At 45.6% G+C, this 27,121-nt stretch overlaps 1 protein-coding gene across 1 annotated transcript in view; it reads left to right on the top strand.

Annotated features, from left to right (window-relative positions):
* Positions 1-18,284, top strand: part of MRPL3 (mitochondrial ribosomal protein L3) — a 66,540-nt gene extending 48,256 nt beyond the window's left edge. Inside the window, 2 exon segments of the mRNA XM_030551099.1 lie at positions 17,678-17,737; positions 17,739-18,284. Coding sequence (XP_030406959.1) covers positions 17,678-17,737; positions 17,739-17,828 — 150 coding nt within the window. The 3' untranslated portion in view covers positions 17,829-18,284.
* The last annotated feature ends 8,837 nt before the right edge of the window (positions 18,285-27,121 follow it).

Genomic DNA, 27,121 nt, shown 5'->3' with positions numbered 1-27,121 from the left:
ACTTTTAGGCCTGCTTTGATATGTCTCCTTTTTTTTGGCAATTTACATGTAGAAGTATTCAAGCTTTGCGTACAGACTGGGTAATCATGTGCAAATTACATGCAACTGCCCACTTGTGTTTGAAAATATGCCAAGTCTTAGAGGAGTAACCTTAACTTCCTCAGGTTTCAGATGTCTGCAATTATACATTTTGGAACAGGCAAATAAGTACATGTTGCACTTGCGATCATTTGAAATGATTAGACTTCCGGGTCAACACTTGATTGAGAAGAATAGGGCCAATTCACACTTCAAAACTGTTTCAGACTAACACCATTACAACCATAAATGCTACAAACTTAGTATTTTTAAACCCTTGTTTTTGGCAATAAATAGCTGATTACTTTGACATTAAAGCATACTTTAGTTGGTACAGTATACAGTTATTACAAATAATATAAAAATCACCTGCACAAAAACATTCAGCATTGGGAGGGGGGGGGAATATCAAGTTAATGAGTGAAGGAATAGGGCAGACCCTCTGATAAAATAGGGAACGAACTTCAGTTAAATTAGCAATAAACAAGTACAGTAGAGTGCTGTGCCTGAGAATTAAGCCCTTCATGCCAAATGAAGAGAGGCTGCCAAACACATTGAGTCTGCCACATAGCCCTGAAGCTTGTCTGTGGCCACTCAGTAGATGAGAACTCCTAAGCCCACGTCCACACTACAGGGTAAAATCGATGTTATTAAAATCGATTTTATAAAGCAGGCTTTATAAAATCGATTTTGCGCGTCCACACTAGGGCTACTTACATCGATGTTGAGCGTCCATGTTCCCTGGCGTCCATCTTTTCCCTGAGCGTTGCACTCTGGGAACCTATCCCACAGTTCCTGCACGGGTCCCTGCCCTTTGGAATTATGGGTTACTAGCCCAGTGCATGATGGGATCAAAGTCCCAGTCCTGGGTGGTTCTGGGTACAGCCCCCCCCCCCTTCCTGTAAACGGCACACAGTCAGTTCGCGCTGTTTTTACTGGCTGCAGTGAGGGAAACGCCATTTTGCAGCAAGCATGGATCCAGGTCTGCTCTTGTCCTTGATCGCGAATGCTGTAAATAATTCACGCATTCTCGTTCTATCACTGCTGACCCATGATGCAGAAATGCAAGAGAGAATGCTTGAATGCGGGGACGACAGCGATGACGAACTGGAGAACGTGTTTCTGACACCCCGGGCCCCTGCACGTTGGAGCTCCTGACGTTATGGGTGAGGTTCTACCCGTTCCGCGCCGCTTTTGGGCACGGGAAACAAGCACTGACTGGTGGGACCGCATAGTCCTGCAGGTGTGGGACGATTCGCAGTGGCTGCGGAACTTTCGCATGCGTAAGAGCACTTTCTTTGAACTTTGTGACTCGCTTTCTCTCCTGTCCTGAAGCGGCATAATACCAGGATGAGACCAGCCCTCACAGTGGAAAAGCGAGTGGCAATAGCCATATGGAAGCTTGCAACGCCAGACAGCTACCGGTCAGTCGGGAATCAATTTGGAGTGGGCAAATCTACTGTGGGGGCTGCTGTGCTGGAAGTATCCAAAGCAATCATTAAGCTGCTGCTTCGAAAGGTTGTGACTCTGGGAAACGTGCAGGCCATTGTGGATGGCTTTGCTGCAATGGGATTCCCTAACTGTGGGGGGGCCATAGATGGAACCCACATCCCTATTTTGGCACCGGAACACCAGGGTGCCCAGTACATTAACCGCAAGGGGTACTTTTCGATGGTTCTGCAAGCCCTGGTGGATCACAAGGGACGTTTCACCAACATCCACGTGGGATGGCCAGGAAAGGTTCACGACGCACGTGTCTTCAGGAGCACTACACTGTTTAAACGGCTGCAGCAAGGGACCTACTTCCCAGATCAGAGAATAACAGTTGGAGATGTCCAAATGCCTATAGTTATCCTTGGTGACCCAGCCTACCCCTTGATGCCCTGGCTAATGAAGCCATACACAGGCAGCCTTGACAGTGCTCAGGAGTTGTTTAATTACAGGCTGAGCAAGTGCAGAATGGTGGTAGAATGTGCATTTGGCAGGCTTAAGGCGAGATGGCGAACGCTTCTTACTCGCTCAGATCTTAGCCAAACCAATATCCCCTTTGTCATTGCTGCTTGCTGTGTGCTCCACAATCTCTGTGAGAGCAAGGGGGAGGCCTTTATAGCGGGGTGGGAGACTGAGGTAAACCACCTGGCCGCTGATTATGCGCAGCCGGACACCAGGGCAATTAGAAGATCTCACCAGGATGCTGTGCACATCAGAGAAGCACTGAAAAGTAGCTTCCTCATGGGCCAGGGTACAGTTTGAATGCTGATTTTCCTTTCAATTGATTGCTGCCCTCCCCGTCTATGCGGTGTTGCTGCTGCAAGATACTTTGCCTGCAGCATTCCTCAATTGCTTGCTTAGGTTACTTGCGAGAGCTGTCCATTGGAAAACATATAATTCTGTATTTCCCAATTATTACCTACCTCCACCATTAGCTGCTTCCGTCTGCTGCTAGGCACAGACCTGCAACCTTCCTTAACTGCTTTTTTATTGAAAATAAAGTTACTACTATGTGTTACAAGAATTGTGTTCTTTATTTAAAATCAGATCCTTTCATCAATCAAGCATCATGCTTGTGGTTACAATACTGTGCATGAAATTTCATAACTCAGCGTTCTATGGGGGACGGAGCGAGGGAGGTTTTGAGGAAGGGGGAGGGAGGTTTGAAAGAAGAAAGTGCATCAGAGAAGACAGAACAAGAATTCTCATGGACCAGGTTACGTATGGCTGCTTTCTTTGTTTTCCCTTTATTACCCATATCCCCAATTGTCAAATCCTGATGCTGATAACTAGCTTCCATGCAGCTTTCCAAAGCTGCTTGCTTTAGTTCATTACCAAACTACAGTCCACACTGCCTTAATAGCATGACCTGAGAGTAAAATAGGCAAAGGTGCCATGGGAGAAGTTTGGATCATTAGAGGAGGGAAAAAACAGGACACAAGGGCTTTTCAATCTAATGAAAGCCTTCTGGTTGGAGTGGTCCGCAGCAGTGGAGGGGGCTGTGCAGAGAGCCTTCCCCCACGCGTTCTTACACGCCTGGTTCTGGAAGGTGTGGGACAGAGTACTGAGGGAGGTTATACACGGGCTGTAGGGGCATTCTGAAACCACGGAGCTACTTGCAGCATATCACGGAGGATGTCAGTCTGATCACGAAGAAGATCCAGAGTTGCTGCTCGCCAGCGCTGATCTTCCTGCCACCTGACATCATTTTTGGCGTCCCTCCTGTCTTCGCGTTGACTGGCAGCCTCCCTGTACTTTGCGACCAATTGCTTCCAGTCTCCCTGCTGAGCTCTCTCTGTACGGGTTACTGCCATAATTTCGGTGAACATGTCCTCACGCGTCCTCCTTTCCTCAGTCTTCTTATGATACCCCCCCTACGTAGATGAGAAGCGAGAGGGAGGCTGGAGAAATGTGCAGCTGTGTGTGGGGGGTGGGTGGGGTTTGGAAAGAGTGATAAAAGAATCATGAGACACATTTCACACAACCATTCATACAGTCTTTCTCCTCACTGACCTGTGCCTGGTACCGAACCTTGAACATTTTACTTTACCACAAGGTCACCTTAGGAGTCCTTTAATACTTATTGCTTGTGGCTGAGGACAGAGAGTTCTGCGCAGACGCAGGTCAGGGAAGCACACAGACCTTGTCCGGAGAAAATGGGAAGTTAATAATGGCTAGTAATCCCTGTAGTAGATTGTACTGGTATCAAGCTACTGTCCTTACCTGCTTTGCTCCCGCTTTCCCCGAACAAGCGGTCTCCTTGCCTGCGGTTTGCTGGGTGGTTCGGGAACGGGAGAGCAAACCGCGGCGAAGCTGGTCTCCTTCCCTGGTTTGCTCTCTGCGTTCCCCGAACAAGCAGGTCTCTTGCCTGCGGTTTGCTGGGTGGTTCGGGGAACGGGAGAGCAAACCGCGGCGAGGCTGGTCTCCTTCCCTGCTTTGCTCTCGCGTTCCCCGAACAAGCAGGTCTCCTTGCCTGCGTTTTGCTGGGTGGTTCGGGGAACGGGAGAGCAAACCGCGGCGAAGCTGGTCTCCTTCCCTGGTTTGCTCTCTGCGTTCCCCGAACAAGCAGGTCTCCTTGCCTGCAGGTTTGCTGGGTGGTTCGGGGAACCGGAGAGCAAACCGCGCGAAGCTGGTCTCCTTCCCTGGTTTGCTCTCCGCGTTCCCCGAACAAGCAGTCTCCTTGCCTGCGGTTTTGCTGGGTGGTTCGGGGAGCGGGAGAGCAAACCGCGGCGAAGCTACTCTCCTTCCCCGGTTTGCTCTCAGCGTCCCCCAACAAGCAGGATGGAGACTTTTCCTAAAAACCACCTCATGGGTCAGTGTTTTAGGAAAGGTTTTAATCTACTTGGTCAGTGACTCTAAGTACAGGTAGTGATTTGAAGCACCCAGGAAAAAAGGCTTACATTAAACCAAAGCTTTTAGTAAAAAAAATTACACTCACCAGAGGACGGTCCCTCAGCTTCATTTTCTGGAGTACTGCCTTGAGATGGCTGGCAGGGAACCTCAGTAAGGGTGAGGAAAAGATCCTGGCTGTTTGGGGGGATAAAATGCTCTGTGCTCTCTGCTGGAGCCTCCTCCTCTTGGTCCTCATCATACTGATCATCGCCATCAAATAAATCTTCCGTAGTTGCAGGAATCACGACGCCCACCTCTGAATCAACAGACAAGGGGGGGTTCGTCGTTGTGCTGTTCCCCAATATTGCGTTAAGCTCGTCGTAGAACCGGCATGTTTTGGGGGCAGAGCCTGACCTGCCCTTTGCTGCTTTGGTCTTCTGATACGCCTGTCTGAGCTCTTTCACTTTCACTCGGCACTGTAACGAGTCCCTGGTATGTCCCCTCTCCCGCATGGCATTAGAAATTTTTCAAAGGTTTTCTCATTTCGTCTGCTCGAGCGCAGTTCTGAAAGCACCGACTCTTCTCCCCATACAGCTATCAGATCCTGTAACTCCTGTGTGCTCCATGCTGGAGCTCTTTTCCTATTTTCAGGAGACTGCATTCTTCTCTCTGCTGCTGAGAGCTCCACGCTGTGCAAGCAGGAAATGGAATTTCAAAGTTTCCCGGGCTTTTCCTGTTTACCTGGCCGAGCAGAAGAGTACCTTACCTGTGTAGAGCGGCCACTAGAGCACTGTGGGATACGTCCCGGAGGCCATTAACTTCGATGGCCGTCCACACTATCATAAAATCGATTTAAAAAATCGATTTTGGGGTTACTCCTCTCGTTTGATGGAGTTCCAAAATCGATTTAGGGACCCTTAAAATCGATTTATGCACTCTGTAGTGTGGACGGTTACAGCTTTAAATCGATTTAAAGCTCTTAAAATCGATTTAAAGCTCTAGTCTGGACCTGGCCTAAGTCTGCTGATTCTACCTTAGGAAGAATTTTCCAAGAACAGCATAGTGTGGCATACTACAGATACCTATCAAAACTAATTCCTTAGATATTATCTAGTGTTTGAGACCCATTGCTCATTCTGAGGTTTATCATAAATCCAACTCATTGCTTCAGACACCTCCTTTACCCCATCTGAAAAAAGCATCCTAAGGACAGGATAGAATAAACCTCTTTTTTGAAATCTCTATTTGTTAACCTCATGCGATGGAATACCTCTTGCATGGATTTTCTCTCCTTTTCTCTCTCTCTTTCAGCTAACCTCTCTACACTTTCTTCCTCCTTGTTTGGAACCCACACCTCCTGCCTTCCTTCCAGGATTCTTTGTCTACATTTACACATACTTTTTCTCTATACTCCAGATTTAGAGTAGTTTGGACTTATGGCCGGGGTAGCTGCCCTGGGGCGCCACCTTTCATAGGTTGCTTTGGATTCCAGTACAAGCTGCCTGTAACAATCTTATTGAATGAGACTAAAGCACTTGGTGGCTGGGAACCCCTCTTCATCGGAGCTCAGAGTAGGCAGGGACATAATAGCAACATTTTTTTCTTAAGAAAAGAGGAAAGGGATAGTGCACTAGGGCCCCTATCCATTGCTCGTCAGCCACTAAACCACCATGTAGTGCACCTTGCGGCTATACTGTGTGTGTGTGTGTGTGTGTGTGTGTGTGTGTGTGTGTGTGTGTGTGTGTGTGTGTGTGTGTGTGAATCCGTGTATCCACAATGGGACCAGAATCAAACTAATCACATGAATTTTTCAGACCTTGTTTTCAGGAGTGAAAGAGCAAAGTCTCAGAACTGAATGATGGCAAACCCCTGGTTTAATCAGAAAGGGGCTTGCCTTTTATACTTTACACTGAACCATGCAGGTAAATAACATTGACAAAGTAATTTTCCAATCAGCTAGAAAAGCTTGCTTTGTCACTTAGAAAGAGATCCTTGTTTAGATCTAAGAAAAAAAAAAACTTCTTTGAGCAAGAACACACAAACTTTTCTGATACAAATGAGTTTGAACACTTACAAACTGGGATTTTGTGATTACTGAAGCAACCTACTTCAGGTAATACCCATGTCCTTCTATTCCTCTTACTGAGATAGAGGGACTGGAACTACTGGCTGTTCTACAGATGTAATTGAGAAGAAAAGAGGCAGAATCTCTTCTGTTAAGAGCTCACAATTCTGAAGTTATCTCCTTTGCCCTATACACAAGTTAATCTGGTCTATCCTTCAAGAGAAAGCACAAGACTCTTTCCTTTTTAATTGGGTTTTGTAATACCTGAGGGGGTATTACAATTTAGGAGGTGTTTTTTATCCTTTGTTGAGGCACACAGTTGCCTTTGGACTTACTGTACTGATATATATCATACATAGTGAAAGCATGGATTCTTGCAAGCACTAAGCAAACCTACTCACACATTATAAGTTTAAGAAGGAGGAATCCATCTACCTTTTTGTTGTTAAAAATGGTAAACTCTAACTGTGTAATACCATTGTTAGAGGGTAGATAATGTTAATAGAAACTTCAGTAGATATCCCAGACAGAAAACTACGTTGATTGAGTTAAAGTGGAGAGTACATATGTCATAAACAGATAGCTAAGGGTTAACGTCTCTTTCACTTGGAAAGAAGTAATCTGAAACACTGACCAGAGGACCAATCAGGAAACAAGACTTTTTCAATCTGGGTGGAGGGAAGTTTGTGTGGAGTCCTTTGTTCTTGGTCTCGTGCCTATCTCCCTCTCGGCTATGGGAAGGATTTCTCTATTTCCTGCTTTCTAATCTTCTGTTTCCCAGTTGTAAGTACAAAAAGATAGGTTTGTTTTTTTGTAGTTACATGTGTATAGTTGCTGGAGTGTTTTGAATTGTATTCTTTTGAATAAGGCTGTTTATTCATATTCCTTTAAGCAATTGACCCTGTATTTGTCACCTTAATACAGAGAGACCATTTTTATGTATTTTTCTTTCTTTTTACATAAAGCTTTCTTTTAAGACCTGTTGGAGTTTTTCTTTAGTGGGGAACTCCAGGAATTTAGTCTGTGCTCACCAGGGGATTGGTGGGAGGAAGAAGTCAGGGGGAAATCTGTGTGTGTTAGATTTACTAGCCTGACTTTGCATTCCCTCTGGGTGAGGGGGAAGAGAGATTAGCTCTCGGTACTTCTGTTTTCGAAGGCTGGAAACGGGGAGGGTGGAATCCCTCTGTTTAGATTCACGGAGTTTGCTTCTGTTTATCTCTCCAGGACCCAGGGAGGGAATACCTGGAAGGGAGAAGGGAAGGGAAATGGTTTATTTCCCCTTTGTTGTGAAAACTCAAGGGATTTGGGTCTTGGGGTCCCCAGGGAAGGTTTTTGGGGGGACCAAGTGCCCCAAAACACTCTAATTTTTGGTGGGTGACAGCTTTACCAGGTCCAAGCTGGTAACTAAGCTTGGAGGTTTTCATGCTAACCCCATATTTTGGACGCTAAGATCCAAATCTGGGACTAGGTTATGATAACAGATCAGTAATTAAGTGTAAAAAGTGTTACAGGGATGTTGTAATTATCTCCAAACCCAAGCACTGAAGATCCAGAAGTAAGGTTACCTGTAAAACAAATCCAAATATGTTAAGGTAAGAAATGCACCTGAACAACCTCAGCTCTGCCTGTATTGATGCATGCAGAGTTAAGGTTGTTCAGTGCCTTAATGGGCATTTCTCCCTATATTTTTACCCGTGAGGGGTTGTGGGACTCAGGCGTTCAATGTTCTCTGCTTCCTTCTCAATGTCTCGGGGCACTGTCAGGGCACTTCCAGTAGTTTTTTCTTCAGTACACAGTAGAGCTAAGGTAGCCATGCCTTGGGAGCCTTTCAAGCCATGTTGCCTAAGCGAGCATGCAGCCACAGAATCTTTTAAAGAGCAATAGCTGTTGGAGCAGTTAATCTACAAAGAACTCTTGATATGTGTCCAGTCTCCCTTGTACCACTGAGTCATTACAATCAGTAGAATTATTGTATGTACGGATGCTAAATTTCAAAAAAGCGCCCAGTTTTTAATGATTTCATTCAAGCTAATTAACAGATTTATTTGTAAATCCTCAGAAAATTCATTCTGTGTTCAAAGAGTAAGTGCTGCAAGTTTTAGGCAGGATGTGTGCTGAATTTTTAATACAACCAAGAAGTTGAATTTCTGTTTTAAATGCGAAATGGAACTGATCCTTAACTATGGAGTTGTTAAATCAGAGGCCTTTTATTTTTTAATAAATGCAAATCAGGCTGTTAAATTAACTATTCTTCCCAAGTTCTTGGCATGAAAACTCTGTGCAAGCTCCATTCAGTTTGTGGTGGTCCAAATCTTGCTCCTGTTGAAGTCAGCCAGTGTTTTGCCATAGTCTTTGTAGTCCTTTGTATCTGCCATGTCCTGAAGCATGAGACTTCTATTTCAGTTGAAGGAAAATTATGGCACATCTGTAATTTTCCTCAAAGGAAATTTACCGAAGTAAGGATACAATTCTTCAACTTAAATGTTATGTCTAGTCTTTTAAGATGCTATAGGGCTAGAAGAGGTACGGTAGTTCAGTATGCGTTCTGTAGCCACAACTTTCTAGCCTTTTCACATCAGAAAAGTTAGGACAGAAGCAAAAATATTACAGACTTACTTTGTACACTTAAACAAGTTTTCTGCTTCACAAACAATCTGCACTTTGCTGCTGTAGTTGCTAACACTGACATAGCCTGCAGCCCTATTAAACTGTGAATGTGAGTATGACTTAATCAGTTCCTAAATGGGCATCAGACTTGATGCTTAAGTATTTTATGCTGATGGAGTTCTGAAATTGCATTGTATTTCTGTTTATGCTGCCAGTTATGCTTGACAGTACATGAATAATGTATATGCACAGTTTATTAAGTATCTGCAAGAGCCAATTACCTTTCTGTTTTATAGACTTAATGACAAAATCAGACCAAACCATTTTAACTTTCTGCATGTAAAAAAACCTTTCATGCCTGTTTAAACTATTTTATTCACCCTTCTGTAAAAAAATTACAAACAGGTGTAAAAAGGGAATATAATACTGTAGTTAAGCAGAACAAGATACATATACTATGTATAATACCACTACTAAATTAAGTTATACTATCTAAGTATTACTGGATACTCAATGCTAACAGGATATTAGTGTTTGGTAATGTTACCTTCTGTAGATCAGTACGTAAATCTCAGGTAGAGAACATAGTGGATCAAAGCTTCAGACCTTTTTCTGTCCCTAGGATGGTCAATAAAATTCAGTTTTTGGAGAACAGTACCTTATCTACAAGGAGTGCTTTAATATATATAAAAGTATTACAGTACCAATTCTAACAAAATATAACTAGATACCCGTCTGTTCAAGATGCTGAATGTAGCTCTAGTGGTACAGTGTATGCTCCTTTGCAGTCTCCACAACTTGACATCCTTAAATCAATGTGGGTGTCTTTAAAAAAATATGCTATAGCTGACCACCAAGATACGGGCTTGATGCATGTATAACTGGGTGAAATTCTATGGCCTAGTATATATTGTACAGGAGGTCAGGCTAGGTCATCGTAATGGCTTTTTCTGGCTTTATAATCTATAAAGATAATGGACTCTTAAAGGTTCATTAGGGGAGCATCAAGGAAAACGGTTAGGCCAAAATCCTCTAAGCTTCTCCATAAGGCAGAGCTTGCACCCACACAGCACATTGTATGGGATCAGGCCTAAGCATGTAAACTAAAACAAATTGTAAGGCTGTCTGATTCTTAACCTTCCATATCTGATTGGGCTGGCCCCCTTTCCTTCTAGAAGAATTAGTTTTTTAGTGGCCTCAAGTCCCAATTTATATGTGTATTACACACACAAACAGCCCTCCTCCCTCTCCCCTACGTTAAAAGACATTCAGGTTGCAAAGTCAGGCACTCAAAAGTTAGCAAGTGCCAGAATTAAGGTTGCCTGTGCAACCTCAGTTCAGTCCCTTTGTGTCGTATTTATTATGATACAGTCTTCAGTTACATGATTGTATACTATCTTCCATCCCTCACTGGCCCTAGTGGTCTCTCCCTATAATCAGATTGATGCCTCTGTTGCTATTATACATATAAAAAATAAAATATTAAGGGCTTGATCCTGCACCCTCTGAGCTTTGCATGCTACTGAGTTCATAGAGGTCCTGAGGGAGTGTGCCGAGCTCCCTGTGGAAGTGATGTGGCAATCTATAGGCTGCCCAATCAGCGGAGTGCCTTCTGCAGAGAAGCACATGGCCTCAGGATGCTGCAGGGACAGAGATTCATGCTGTGGTCATCTCAACCACGGTCTTTCTCCCTGGATACTTATATCTCCCTAGATGCACCAGTCTCTGCTCTGAAACATACTATTATTGCTGAGTTCTTACATTGCTGCTTCAGAGAACACTGAAGAACAAAAAAGCTGTATAGATGGGTCTTCTTTCTTGCCATTTTGCTAAGTCAGGATAGCCTCAGGTTGTTCTTGTCCCTTTGTATCTGGGTCATGAGCACTTCTCTAGCACTTATACCTGAATCACAGTATTGTGTAACTGCTGTAGTATGCAACAATTCTTCTGTTTTGTTTTGGTCCATGACTTACTGCAGTAACACAGTATTTAAAGTCTTCACTGTGCTGTCGTTATAAACATAAAAGAAACAGTTCAATAGCCATCTTAAGAGAGAGAACCATTACATTGCCTTTTAACAACTAAGCACATCTGTAAAGTGAAAATTTTAAATTCTTTCCTTGCAACAGCAGCCACCAAACAATCTTCTAAAGACAGAAGGAACAAGACCTTTTTTTCAGTTTGGCATTTGTGCACCTGTGTTTGCCATGACATCAACAGCAAAACTTGTGCAGTCAACCCACAACTGTTGAAAGAGCTGAATGTAAAAATGCAGAAAGAAAACACAAAAGGAGTACTAGCTTTGGTTACAGTAGCAAATCAAAAGAAAACAGTTGTTGCAGCAAATGTGGCTCATGTTCTTGGAACCTGTGAAACCTCCAAAGAGGAGTGTTCAAAAGAAAAATTGTATGGCTCCATTCTGCTGAAAAGGACAAAGGTCTCTTTGAAATATGCAGCAATACACAAGAACCCACCTGTATGCACAAAAGAAACTATCTGCAAAATGCCACTAACATTATATTCTACACATTAATTCTAAGGCCAAACAGGGCTATTGGACATACACAAGTGAAACTGACATTGGATAGAGATTCGAGAAGTTTATAAATATCGCCAATTAAGAACAGATACTTTATTCCTAAATCCTAGGATAAAAGGGTGGTTTAAAACTTTTTAATGGAAAATAAAACTGATATTCATGTGCAGCAACAAATGGTTCATCAACTTCTAAGTTCCTGTTACTGACAGGGAATTCAAAACAGTCCATAATGGGTAAGCACATTATGTCATTTTCATAATGAGAACGATCCAGAATTGCCAAAAATGTACAGACAAAAACTTAGACCAACTGACTAAGCTATCGATGGAATGAACGAAAAGGCCATCAAGTAAAAACTTGGTTCTGCCCCAAAGTGCATACTCCCAAATGATGATGCAAATAAAGGTCAACAAATGGACAAGAAGGTAGGCCAGCAGAAGAGAAGGACAGGGGAGGTGCTAATAGGATTGCACAGTTACTCAGTAACTCATTTCTCTTTACAGTGAAGATCGCACTAAACTTTACTGTTCAGTTACCTTGTTCTTGTGAGCTAGAACCTTTGTAGTCATGATGTTCTGATTTTAACCTCAATCCACATAAAGGAACTGTTTGACATAAGACATAGAATTCAAATAATTGTCCACTCACACAGCAACTATCGTGTAGCTACATGATGGAGATTGTGCATGACTGGAGAACAGTGTTAATAAGTATATAGCAGAAGAGAAATATGGCATCCTGGAGCAATAGATTGTGCAAAAACATCATGTATCCCTTATAACCAGCACATAATTTCAAGCCCACCTAAAATATTCTCAGGATTTGAGAGCCACTTTGACATGTGAAACCAGTTCCTCCTCTAACTCTTCAGCAAGCAAAATTGTGTTTTAAGCCTGGAAACTCATTTCATTTAGGAAGCTATTTGAAAACATCCCAGCTGAAATTCCAACCTGCAGTTTCTGTCATAGGAAGCCAGGATGTTAAATCTAAGGCTTAGGTCTACCTATAACGTTTTGCCATCATACTTAAGTAAGCTTGGAGTGGGTGGAAAGGTGGGTGGGAGAAATCACACCCACTTTCTCCCCCTCCCCCCACCCCCAGCAGACTTAGCTGTGCCAGAAAAAAACCAGTCTAAATGCAACTGTGCTGAGAGAGCAGTGCTTCTATCAACATAGGTAATGTAGTTCATGGAGATGATGTTACTGTGCCATCAAAATCCTCCTGTCTGCTAATGCTGCACCTATACTAGGGGACCCTGCTGGTATAGCTATACCAGCAAATCATTTGCCATGTAAACAGGCCTTTAGCTATGGTGTGGTCCCAAAATGTATATCTGTGAGGGTGGATTGATTTAAATAATTTAAATCCTAATTTAAATTAGCAAATAGGAAGTCTTGATTTAAATTATCTATTCTAATCTTGACTTTGCATTGTGTACTTTTTAGTTATTTTCCTAAAGTAAATGGTTTGGTACCATTTGGCATTACTTTTTGCTAATCAGGAGGATAAGCTACTATATTCATACACATTTAAGCAGGTATATAGCTTCATATGCATTCAGATTCTTAATTTTTACATTTTTCATTTTAGAAAATGGCATCTTTACTAGATGATTAACTTTTTTTTTTACACAGGTGATTTGTGTCAAGCTGTATTTGGACGTTGGAATTGGATTAAATGCACAAAACATCATTTTAAAATTGTTTAGTAACTAAAACTACCTTAAAATGTGCTGGTTACATAATTTTTTTTATCAGAACATGTTTTCATTTAAAACTAATTTACTAAACAAGGAAATATCTGTAGTTGGTTAATTTAATTTTCTGATCATCTTGTCCTTCAAAATTTTAGAACTAGTAGATCTCATTCTTTCACACCTAGTTTACACTCATAGATTAGAAGTAGAAAATAGGTTTCCCTGCTTTTTCATCTCTCACTTGGGTTACTCAACTTTGAGTGAACTTGTATTGAATTGAACTAGTTGAATAAACTAAAATGAAGAAAATATTCTCTCTGCACTTGCAGGACAGAAGCTACTGCTGTTCAAAGCTGTTTTAGCACTTCAGAAATTCTGGTTCCAGATGATTAACTAGTGAATTCCATAAGTTTAGTGCAGTGACTTTCTTAAAATATTGGCAGCAGATCTGAACTGCTTGGATATTATTTTTTTTTTATTTACTATACTTTTAAAAATCTGTTTTTATCCACCCCGATATCTCTGCAGGACTCTCTGGGGAGCTAAAGTACTATCAACTATTCTGAGTAAAGTTATGTCTTCCTATCGGAACTGAATTGTCAGTTGGTATCGGATTGTTCAGGCCTGGATTTTGTTTGTTCTGTTCAATTTCTGTCATAATAACTGGTTCCATTGTATGTGTTTCCAGTCAAGTGAGACCAGTCTCTCAATTACTAAACTTACTGCATGATCTGTTATAAAAGTGGTAATAGAAAAACAAGCTTCCTGTTTCTGCTGGGCATATTTATCTCTGTTGTAATATATTTCTTCTGAATACAGTTAAATTCAGTAGATGAAGGGGATTATTACAGCTTTCAGAAAACTCCATATGTAGTAATATAAAATGGTGAGATTAGTTTTAAAATGAGATTTCATTGCCCTTCAGTGGATAGTTCCTTTTTTCTGCAGACGATACCAGGGCTTTATCATCTACCTCATACAAGCTATGGACATGAGGAAAATATTTTTCTACTGATAAATCTACCTACTTATTTTCCTCAAAGATTGGATTTGCAAGGCTAGATTAAAAAATTTCACATGTAGAAAGGTCAGTATAAAAAGTACTTTCACTGTAGAACAGATTCGTGAAAATGTACGGTTTCTTAAAGTTATATGTTCTACAAACCTGGGTCTGGCTTCTGCAAGACTTATGCATGTGCTTTACCTTCACACACTGCAAGTAGCTCCACTGAAGACAATGGGACTGCTTGCAGTGCATAAAGTTATATGTAAGCCTTAGTGGTAGCATGGCCCAGATTGCAGATATTGCCACAAGAGTCATAAATAATCTGATTTATGTCTCATCTGAGAAAGATGGGTTGGGCATAAAAGTAATAAACAAACATGAGAATGAAAAACACAGTTTGCAAAAGTGTGTAATTTTTTAAGAGTTCTGACTATAAGTGAAACTTGAGTTAGAGGTTCTTGTTAGGAACTTCGAGAATGTTGTATTATTAGATCTATTTCATAATAAATTCTTGTTGCTCGAAATCTAAAGAGCTTTTTTTTTAACTGTACATATTCAAAAAAGCTACTCCGCACTGATTAGCCTCAGCTGGAGAATTGTGTCCAGTTCTGGGCACCACATTTCAGGAAAGATGTAGACAACTGGAGAAAATCCTGAGAAGAGGAACAAAACGGTCCTAGATTAATGGTATAGAAAACTGACCACTGAGAGAAGATTGAAAAAAATTGTGTTTGTTTAGTCAGGAGATGAGATGACTGAGAGGGGACATAAGTTTTCAAGTATATAAAATATTGTTAGAAGGAAGAAAAAAATTGTCCTCCTTAACCTCTGAGGATAAGACAAGAAGCAGCGGGCTTAAATTACAGCAAGGCCAGCTTAGACTGGACATTATGAAGAACTTCCTAGCTGTCAGGGTGGGTTGGCTAGGGAAGATTGTGCAATCTCCATCACTAGAGATTTTTAAGAGCAGATTAGACAAACACTTGATGGTCTAGAGCGGCAGGTTCTTAATCAGGAATCCGCGAGTGCTTCAGGAGGGCCACTGAGCCTTGCTGATGCTGGGAGCCCTGTGTCTCCTACAGGCTTAAGCTGGTGGCCCCGCCCCCCCAAAGCCAGGAGTGGCACAGGGCTGAAGCTGGCGCCCCCCCCTGAAGCCAGGAGCTCAAGTGCCACCCCCTCACCCCACACACACACAACACACACTCAACTGGAGCCGTGTGGGACTGGATCCCTGGTGCTTCCCATGGGCAGAATCCCTGAGCCCATGGGCAGAGTTGTGGGTGGGGCACAAAGATGTTGGCCCATCAAACTGCAATGCATTACCCAGAGTGGGGAAGTCCAGGGACAGCTCTACACTCCTTCCCCCATCACCTCCTCTTCCCCAGGCCTCCTCAGGCCCAGCCCTCTGGCCAGGATGTAGGTGGGAAGCCAGAGCCAGGCAGTGCAGAGCAGCTGCTCCTTTGGCTGGTAGTGCCATGGAGTAGGCAGCCATGGCATTCCCCCATCTGCTGCTGGTGCCTGAAGTTGCAGCTGCTCCTCTGCTCTCAGCCCCCTTTGACTGCTCATGCAGCCAATAATAGCCACCTAGGTGGGGGAACCCGGCTCGGGGGCCAGCAGAGCCCTTGTAGAGCAGCCACCACAGAGGGAGTCCTTCTGGTAAACAGCCCCTTGCTGTCCTCCCTGCTCCTGAGCTACCCCCCCTGCCCGCACACAGCCCACCCACAACCCCTGCCTGCACCCTGAGCTACCCCCCTGCCCGCACACAGCCTGCCCACAATCCCTGTCTGCACCTTGAGCTCCCTCCCTGCCTGCGCACAGCCCCTAGCTACCTCCTGCCTGCCTGTACCCTGACCTAGCACTCCTCCCCATGCACTCCCTAGCTACCCCTGCCTGCACCCTTAGCTACCTCACTGCCCACACATAGCCCCTAGCTACCTCCCTGCCTGTACCCTGAATGGTTTTCAAACTTTTTTAGCTGAATACCCGCTTTATTATATTTTTTGGTTGCATCCCCCCACAGCCCAAGCAAGTGGGTGGCCTTCTAAGTTAGCCAGGGGGCTGAGGTAGCGCTCCCTGGACCCCGCTGTGCGCAAATGTCTTCCTGGTTTGCTCAGAGAAGTATTGTGAATTCGTGCATAAAGATCAGATTTGCACATGCAAATAGGCAGTTGTGTTTAGCTGGGTCATTTGCATATGAGCATGCAATTCATATGAGTTGCCAAAATTGTGAGTGTGTGTGTGAGTGGTGGCGTGGGGATATAAAGTAACAAAATACTTCTTATGTACTGAAGAGCAACAGTCAAAAAGACATAGCTTCTTGTGTTCTTTTGAGTGTGTAGGTATTTACCATAAATTCTTATATGAAATAGCAGCTGTTTGTACTTCTTTGTTGTTAAGCTACTATATTTTAAATACAACATATATTAAGATTTTTCTAAGTCAGGAAGAATTGTTGGTGATAGCTTTTAATTAAGTTTCATATCTTCTTACAGCAAGCATTTTGTGTATCCAATATAAAAATCTAAATGATATTACGATTTATCAGCTTTTGGTAAACACTGTTTCAGACTAGTATTTTGGTTATACAAAAGTTAATGAGGAATGCAAACTGGTGATCCATATTACAAGAATTTTGGATTGGGTTTGACTTTCTATTATTTGTATAAAGAAATATGTTTAGATAAGTAGAAATATGTTAAACTCCATGTCTAGCACTTGAGTTTCTGAAATTGTAAGTACAGTCGTACTTCACTTCTAGGGACACAACTTAAAATCTAGTCAGTTTAAAAAAAAATGAATTAAGTAGTTTCATCCCTCTCTCATCCTTCTGTACTTTTACAATTGCATCTTCCCATATTTAAAAAAAAAAAAAGTTTTTTCTGTTGCTGAGTCAAAAAATTCACAAGTGCAATGGGGAATTTTCTAACTGAAGGAAAAACACATGAAAATCCCTGTACACAAAATGCTACCAGTTTCAGAACTGAACGGACATAGTTCTCTACTCTTTGTTAGATTAATCTTAGATTTTACTTACATTAATAGTAGTTAAAAAATATGCAGACGGTCGACTTAATTTAATTTAAACCTCTGATTTCTTAGTGGTTGACTTTGATTCATCCCATAGCACAGCACAAAGGTTGATTATAAGTTTTTAAAGTCTAATGGCTCAAGCACAATATATAGATTCATGAGCTGATACTGTCATTAATTTAACTAATGTCCAGACATGGAATTCTTTAAAAAAATAAATGTAACTTGAATGCTGTTTTCCTCATGCATAGAAAAAGAGTGATTTCCTAGGGTTTAAATATATTACTGTCTGTGAATCATCTGTTTGATTTATTAAACCTTTTTTCATTCTAGGTCAGAGATACAAATTTACCTACTTACAGAGACTGCAATAAAAATGCTCCATTCCCCACATTTTTTTGCTGATGGAGAAGAAAAGCTGCCAGAAGACTTGTATGATCAGGAAGTTTTCCAGTTCACTGATCCCTCAGTCACATATGTTTAGTGTTATTGACATCTTTAAGAACGTGCAGCTTTCACATTATTTCTGTGAACTTTCCAATGCTGAACAATTACAAACCCAGATACTGCACTCTAGTTGAATGACCTGAACTCGTCAAACATTGTGGGTTTTTTTTTTCAGGGAGCAAGATTTACCACAATCTGTTCCAAACCGTATTAAAACAGTGAGTGGTGGTAAGTTGGTGTGTCTGAGGGAAGGGTTTCAAAGTAATGGGTTTATTGCTGACTTTTTACATTACAAAATTGCTTCTTGTAACTTTTTCCCTCTCACAGACTGCTAAGATTTCTTTAAATCCATTGTCTTGGAATTGCGTGCATCAGTTACGTGATTGATGAAGTTGAGACTATTAACAGAACAAAATGTATAGTTGTTTTTTTCCCCTAAGGGATATGTACTGATTAACTTTGACTGACAGAAAATAAAGGTTTATTAAATATCCTATTTTGCCATCTGGGGACATAAATGGAGTGTCTAGGACTTTACAAGAATGAACTTGACAATGTTGGGTAGAACGGGGGCAGAGAGGGGGGAAGAATTCTAGTTCTCTCTTTTCCAGGCGGAACACCATAGGCAATTGCCCCACAGTGCCTCTGGGGCTATAATCTTTTCTACCTTTCATTTCCCTTTCCTCATCAAAGCTCCTTTCCTCTTTATTTTAGTGCTCTGAGTTTAGAGCAACAGTTACACAATATACATTTCCTAGAGGACAGAATGAGACTAGCAATGTCTGTCTGGTAAGAGTTGTGGCAGTGCTCGCTGGCTAGAAAGGTTAGACACAGGGACTATAATAGCTGCCTGTTTGTCCCCTTCATTGGATCCTTGTTCTGATAACTTTATGAAAATGGTCCCTTGCATAAGGTATCTAGAGAAATATGTCCTCTTCTGTTGTCTTCATAGCTGAGATTTTATATTGTTATGGAAGAGCTTTGGGCCTGCCCTAGTCATCTTCATCATTTAACAAAAATGAGCCAAGTGTGAAGAGTCTATTGTACAATTAATTTCTCCCTATCACTCCTATCTCCTACCAAGGCATTCTTTTATAATGGTCAAAGTGCAAGTACTCTCCGTTTGGCTTTCTCCACCTTCCATAAGTTATTTACTGTTTAAAGGCTTGATCCTTTAAACCATTACTTTACGTGCGTGAACATTTCCTTTGAAGTCCATAGGACTAATTGCAAGCATAAAATTAAATATGTGCCTATCTGTTTGCTGAATTGGCACCTAATTGCCTACCACGTGCTTTGCACAGTACAAGATTTGCATTCACATGTAATGTTGGGGAGGAGAGCATCCCTAGGCAAAGTCCCGTTTTATGTCTACACTTGATGTAATGGTTGTCCGGAAATCTATCCATTAATTTTGTGCAGCTTCAGTACAAAAGTTGATGTACTTTAAAATGTATTTTATATTTTACTAAATGATTTACCGAAATCTTGAGAACAAGTATGTATGCCCATCCCAGAGGTGAGGTCCCATCCCATTTAAAAGCAATATTCATGGAGTTATCTCAGTTTATCCCTGAAGTTTACTGAAGGTATTTTGAATTTGTTATACTGTATCCAAGAGATTAGAACATCTTTTATACACATTAGATATTCAACAGGGGACATAGTAATTTGGGAGGGATAATTGTTGATATATTTAGTGCACTAAATATAGAACTGTGAACTGGTAATGTCTATGTTGTTGCCACGTAGCTTGGTTTAATCTCAACAAGTATCTCTTATTATAAGTAAATAGGGATACTGCATAACACTTTCCCTTACCCCTTCAAAAATAAAATCAGGCCAGTCACCAATGCTCATATATCATAAACCAAAGGTCGGCAACCTTTGGGACGTGGCTTCGACAGGGTAAGCACCACTCCAGGCCAATGGGGCGGCGGGAAGCGGCAGTCAGCACATCCCTCGGCCTGTGCCGCTTCCCATAGACCCCATTGGCCTGGGACGGCGAACCATGGCCAGTGGGAGCCGCGATCAGCTGAACCTGCAGATGCGGCAGGTAAACAAACCGGCGCGGCCTACCAGGGTGCTTACCTTGGCGAGCCACATGCCAAAGGTTGCCGACCTCTTGTCATAAACCTTAGAAGTACATTGCTAAGAAGTTAGCACTAGCCCTTTCCATTATACATCATGTATTCCAACTTTTTTTTTTTTTTTTTTTTTTTTTTGTGGGTTTGGCTACACTTGCAGCCGTACAGCGCTCCCGCGGCAGTGCTTTTGAAGTGCAAGTGTGGTGCAGCACCAACGCTGGGAGAAGAGCTCTCCCAGTGCTGCACATACTCCACCTCCTCATGGGGATTAGCTTGCAGCGCTGGGGCACTCTTTACACTGGCACTTTGCAGCGCTGTAACTTGCTGCGCTCAAGGGTGTGTTTTTTTCACATCCTGAGCGAGAAAGTTGCAGCGCTGTAAGCGCCAGTGTAGCCAAGGCCTAAGTGTCCATGAGAAAGTGGAATGTCATAATGTAATGCACTGAATGGTCCTACTAATATGTTTAGTTTAGCCTCCTGCTGCACAATATTGTTTCCCAAGGATAAACCCTTCAGTGTTTGACGTGATGAACCTCAAGTTATTATAACATTTTAATTTATATTGTATTGCTCTCTGAATATAATGTAAATTGAATGACTCTTCTCTTACAGATACTCCTTTGTGTCTCTTTTGCACTGTATTTGCAGTGGTTAATACTGCATAGCTGCACATATAGAGTGGAAATAAAGAAACCAATCAAATCAAATGTAGCTTAACATTAATAAACTTTTCATAGTAAAGTAAAATAAAAATGTAAAATGATATGTAGTGGAATGGGGGAATCTCATGTCTCTATCTACATTTCATAAAGACTAGATTCATAGATTATAAGGTCAGAAGGGACCAGTATGATCAACTAGTTTGACCTCCTGTATAATGCAGGCCGTAGGGACTTCCCTGAATTAAAAGTTCTAGAAGTACAAGTTTTTATAAGAGAGGTTCACAGTAGGGGGGAAATACATCTAATCTCTCAATAGAGTGAGTTGGTTTCAAAGTTAGCAAGTTTAGTTAAGGCAATCGGGGTGAGGAGCAAGGAGGACAGAGGCAATTGTGGACTGAAAGTCAGCCTATGGTGTGGGTACCCCTGCTGTGAAACATTTGAAAAGTAAGAAAATGGGGAAACCCACTCCCCAGAAATGGTTTAACTGGGTCAATTAAGTACAAGAAAAGGATACAATGGACTTTGCATATGACGTGGTGCTGAGATCTACATATAGGACATCTGGGGAAACAGTTCTGTGAACAGTGTCTCAGTATTACAGCAGCTCGGGGATATCAAAGGAATGTGAAAGGTGCGAGTGACCACAGAACTGAAGAAGGGCCATGAGGCCCCCTGGGACAAAGCAACAAGAAAGTGCTTGTGAGCTGTTGTCTGAGAAAATGACAGGCTGGGAGGAGAATACTCTGTGATAAAATAAAAGTGGTGCCATTATCACTGAACCGTTTCAGTTTACCTAGTTGGCTTAAGAGTGCAAGGCAAGCTATGTCATACAAAACCACTACTTTTGTTTGAATGATTTTCTTTCTGTTCTTAATAAATCTTGTCTTGGACTGTTCTGGAAAATATTCAGAGAATTCCCCCCTCCCTTGGGTTCTCCCCCTAAAAGGATATGGCCACGGGTTCCTAGCCCATAAGCTGAGTCAAGTATGGAAATGTTTTCTGATAGATGCTGTGAGAGGCACTGAAGATTTGAGAATCAATCAAAGCAGGTACAGGTAAAAAGGTTTTTGTTTTTTGTTTTTAAAGAAGAAAAAACTAGATCAATAGAAAGTGTGATGGTGACATCTGTGCAGTTAATAATTTGACCAGGAACATAGTAATTCTTCTTCAAGTGATTGCTCATATCCATTCCAGGTAGGTGTATGTGCCGCGCGTGCACGTTTGCCGGAAACTTTTTACCCTAGCAACTCCAGTGGGCCGGCAGGTCGCCCCCTAGAGTGGCGCCACTATGGCATTAGATATATACCCCTGCCGGCCTGCCCGCTCCTCAGTTCCTTCTTACCGCCGTGTCGGTTGCTGGAACTGTGGAGTGTGGCTTGCTGTGCCTCCACGTACCTAGCTCTCCTGTACTCTGTCGTAGTCATAGTTGTAAATAGTTATAGATAACTTGATAGTATATTAGTTAGTTGTGTATTATATATAGTTGTTTAACTTGTTCGCCGGGTGCGGCCGTTGCCTTTCCCGGCGCCCGGCACCGGGCTCATGCCTGGCTCGCAGGGCTTCAAGCAGTGCTCGGCATGCAAGAAGCCGATGCTGACTAGCGATCCTCACGACACGTGCCTCAAGTGCCTGGGGGAATCGCACATAAGGAGAAGTGCCGTATATGCAAGGCCTTTAAGCTTCGCACAAAGAAGGAGAGGGATCAAAGACTCCGCACTCTCCTAATGGAAGCGGCACTGACTCCGTCACCGGGCGGAGCAGTGGTCACTTCTACTCCGGCAACCAGCAAGACTCCCTGGCACCAACCATCCCCGGGCACCGGGAGCAGATCTACGACCCTCAGCGTCTGCAACACCATCGAGGGGCAGGCCCGAGTGGAACGCCCGGCACCTACCTTGGCCGCGGCACCGCCTGCAGGGCTGCTGTCGACTCCGGGTTCCGGAAGGTCCATCGAGTCCAGCCCCTCCTAGCTCCCCCTTGAGATCAGGGTCGAGCTATTAGTCCCATCTACGCCGAGACCTTGCCTCGGCACGGGACTTGATAGCGCTAACAGAGCCATCGCAGCCTCAGACAGCACCCCGGGACGGGTAACCTCCAGAGGCAACCCAATGCTAAGAGCGCTGTCTCCAGAGTCCCCGGCACCGATTACCACCGGAGACGTGAACGCTCGCGCTCGGGGCACCGCTCGCAGTCCCGGCACCGTTCTCCCAGGCAATACCAGTCGCACTCGCGGCACCGATCAGTATCTGCCCGGTCCCGGTCTGGCTCCTCTTACCGCCGGCACCGAGACTCTAGGAGCCGTTCACACTCGACGTTCGGCTCCGCGGTCGACCTCCGGCACCGAGCGGGTGGCTAGGTCCCGATCCCGGTCAACCTCCCGGCATCCGCTGGTCAGTGGCAGGTCCCGGTCCCCACTGCCATCCCGGCACCGCGATGATTGAAGGTCGCGGTCCCCCTCCGGCACCGACCTCGATGCAGATCCTGCTACGGACCCCCAGCACCGGCTACCACGCCGGTCCCGATCCCGACACCGATACGGGTCGCGGGCCACCGATCCTCGGCACTGAGGAGAGCGTCGGAGTCGGCATACAGAGACGCCTATCAAACAGGCTCAGCGCCTCTGTGGCCTTCCAGGGAACCATCTGGGTCCTCTGAAGGCGGACAGCGCCTATGCCTTGGGCCAGGACGACCTCGCCCTGTTTCAGGACCCTACACCACAGGAACAAGGCCTCAACAGGGGCAGTTTTGGACCCCATGGGCGTATCGCCCAAGCCCAGGGTCCACAACACATTACCCCCCCGCCCTGCCGGCGGAACGCAGGCCACCGGAGGCGACGGTGTCTAGACCCCGTCCCTCCCCGGAAGCAGACGGCAGGTCCAGCCACCAGGACCCAGAGCTCCCTCCAGTGACGGAGGTGCAGCCCCAGATAGAAACCCCCCGTGGACACTCTGTTGCCGGGGGTTTCCTCGTCGTCTTCACCAGATGAGGCAAGTGGCGGGTACCTCGTCCTCCAGCCCTCCCCCACTAGCTCTTAGGGCACACCAGGACCTCCCTCCGACGTGTGGCACAGAACCGGACTTTCAAGCAGAGGAGGTCTCTGAAATCGAGGACCCCGGTGGTGAGCATCCTTGCCGCCGATGCGCCCACCAGAGTGGCTCTTGCCCTTTATCAAAACGATCCAGGCCAACGCAGCTACTATCTGGCAGTCACCGGCCTCATCCATCCGACCGCTCGAGGGGTGGAAAGGAAGTACATGGCCCCCTCGAAGGGCTATGAATCCTGTACGTTCACCCGACACCCTGCTCACTTGTGATCCAGTCGGTGAACGACAGGGAGCGCCACGGTCAAGAGGCCCCCAGCGCCCAAGTCGAAGGAGGCAAGACGGATGGACCTCCTGGGCCGCATGGTCTATTCGGCGGGGGCACTACAGCTCAGGGTCTCAATCAGCAGGCCCTCCTTAGCCGCTACTCCTTCAACTTCGTGGGTAGCGGCGGGGGAAATTCGCAGAGCTGTTACCACAGGACACCCGCCAGGAGTTTACCACCATCCTGGATGAGGGCAAGAAAGTAGCGAGGACATCGCTACAAGCCTCTTTAGATGCTGCGGACTCGGCCGCTCGGACCCTTGCCCTCGGGGCTCACGATGCGCCGAATTTCCTGGCTGCAGGTCTCTGGCCTTCCACCGGAGCTCCAACATACTATCCAGGACCTCCCCTTCGAAGGCCCAGGGCCTGTTTTCCGCTAAAACAGACTCCAGACCTAAAGGACCTTAAGGACAATAGGGTCATAATACGGTCGCTGGGGATGCATATGCCTGCGACACAGCACAGGCCATTCCGGCAGCAGAACCAACAGCAGCAGCGTCGGCCGTATCCTCAGTTCCGTCCGCGGCAGGAACAACCGGACGCAGACAGTCAGTTGGCCAAACGGGGCAGAACCAAGGCTCCGCCAAGGCCCTCCTGGACCTAAGCCTTCATTTTGAAGGTGCGCCGATGGGCGCAGTACCAGTTTCCCATACGGATCCTTCCCCGCAGTTTTCCACCGTCTTTCTTTTTTCCTCCCGGCATGGACCCAAATAACATCGGACCGTTGGGTCTTGCGTACGGTGCAGGCCGGTTATCGCCCTGCAGTTTTTCTTCGCCCCCCCCCCCAACCCACCATCCTCGTCCCTCTTCAGGATCCCTCTCATGAGCAATCTCCTCCGTCAGGAGGTGCCACGCTCCTCGTCAAGGGAGCCATAGAGGAGGTTCCAGAGAGCGAGAAGGGCAAGGGGTTTTATTCCTGCTACTTTCTAATCCCCAAGTCCAAGGGCGGGCCTCAGGCCATCCTCGACCTACGGGAGCTCAACAATCTATGGTGAAGTTGAAGTTCCGTATGGTATCCCTTGGAACCATCATCCCATCCCTGGATCTCGGAGACTGGTACGCCGCCCTCGACATGCAGGACGCTTACTTCCATATCTCCATATCCCCCCAGCACAGGCGTTTCCTCCGCTTTGTGGTCGACCGCCGACATTATCAATTTGCGGTCCTCCCGTTTGGCCTCTCTACGGCCCCGAGGGTGTTCACGAAATGCATGGCAGTCGTCGTTGCACACCTTCGGCGTTGCCGCATTCACGTGTTTCCCTATCTCGACGACTGGCTGATCCGGGGCACATCGGAGCTGCAGGTCCGCGACCACGTCCGTAGGATCAGCAGCCTCTTTGCTGCCCTGGGCTTCGTGATCAACGTGGACAAGTCTACTCTGCTCCCCACTCAGCGGATAGAGTTCATCGGGGCCGTTCTGGACTCTACCCTGGCCAGGGCCTTGCTACTCTTGCCCAGGTTCCAGTCGCTGTCGGCCATCATTCTGCGCTTGCAGGCGGCCCCGCTGATCTCTCTACGAACATGTCTGGCCCTCCTGGGTCATATGGCAGCCTGTACGTTCGTGACGGCGTATGCCCGACTCCGCATGAGGCCTCTTCAATCTTGGCTCATCGCGCAGTACCGGCCGGCCAGACATTCATTGGACACAGTCGTCACCGTTCCTCAGAGGGTATTGGACTCCCTTCGGTGGTGGCTGGACCAGTCTGTAGTCTGTGCGGGGCTCCCGTTTCATCCGCCCCAGCCCTCGGCATCCCTGACTACGGACGCCTCAGATCTGGGCTGGGGGGCGCACTGCGGCGCCCAAAGAACTCAGGGCTTGTGGACCCCTCAGGAGATGGACCTCCACCTCAACATACGAGAGTTGAGAGCGGTCCGTCTTGCTTGTCAAGCGTTTTCTCCATCTCCTTCAAGGTCGTTGTGTCGCGGTGTTTCAACGACAACACAACCACCATGTTTTACATCAACAAGCAGGGCGGCACTAGGTCCTCTCCCCTAGTCTCGAGGCGATGCATCTCTGGGAGTTTTGCATAGCCCATGCCGTTCACCTTTCTGCCTCCTATCTCCCGGGAGTGCGGAACACTCTAGCGGACTGACTGAGCAGATCCTTCCGCTCGCATGAGTGGTCCCTCCATCCAGACGTCGCCCTCTCACTCTCTTCCAGAGGTGGGGTCGTCGCCGGATGGACCTCTTCGCATCCAGGGAGAACAGGAAGTGTCGAGCATTCTGCTCCTTCCAGGGTCGGGAGCCAGGGTCTATAGCAGATGCCTTCCTGATCCATGGGCAACCCACCTGTTTTATGCGTTCCCTCCCGTTCCGCTGATACACAGGGTTCTCCTCAAGGTGCGCAGAGACAGAGCTCGGGTGATTCTCATAGCTCCAGCATGGGCCAGACAACATTGGTACCTCATGTTGCTGGACCTCTCAGTAGCCAACCCAGTCGCCCTGCCCCTACATCGGGACCTGATCACCCAGGACCATGGCAGGCTCTGTCACCCGGACCTTCCGTCTCTGCACCTTACGGCATGTCTCCTGCGTGGTTGATGGGCTCCGAGCTACGCTGCTCTACCCCGGTTCGGGAGGTTCTCCTGGGCAGTAGAAAGCCTTCCACCGGGGCTACTTACTCAGCTAAGTGGAAGCGTTTCTCCTGTTGGTGTTCGGAGAAAGGTCTTCTCCCTATGGAGACTCCCATCACCACTATTCTAGACTACATCTGGTCCCTCAAGGCCCAGGGTCTGGCATTGTCGTCCCTCCGGGTCCACCTAGCGGCCATCTCCGCGTTTCATCCTGGAGGGGACGGATGTTCCGTCTTCTCCCACCCTATGGTGGTGAGATTCCTGAAGGGACTGGAGCGTCTCTATCCACAGATCCGCCCTCCTGCCCCTTCATGGGATCTCAACCTGGTCCTAACTCAGCTCATGGGTCCTCCATTCGAGCCATTAGCTACTTGCTCCCTGCTCTATCTCTCGTGGAAGACCGCCTTCCTAGTGGCCATCACCTCAGCTAGACGGGTGTTAGAACTATGGGCCCTCACAGTAGATCCCCCGTATACGGTCTTCCATAAAGACAAGGTGCAGCTGAGACCACACCCTGCCTTTCTTCCCAAGGTGGTCTTGGCTTTCCACATTAACCAGGAGATCTTCCTCCCCGTCTTTTTCCCAAAGCCCCATTCATCCCGCAGGGAGCAACAGCTCCATTCGCTAGACATCCGTCAGGCGCTA

The sequence above is a fragment of the Gopherus evgoodei genome, chromosome 2 (assembly GCF_007399415.2).
Source record: "Gopherus evgoodei ecotype Sinaloan lineage chromosome 2, rGopEvg1_v1.p, whole genome shotgun sequence".
NCBI classification, from domain to species: domain Eukaryota; kingdom Metazoa; phylum Chordata; order Testudines; family Testudinidae; genus Gopherus; species Gopherus evgoodei.
Note: the sequence above shows the minus strand (reverse complement) of the source record. Positions and strands in the feature narration are given on the sequence as shown.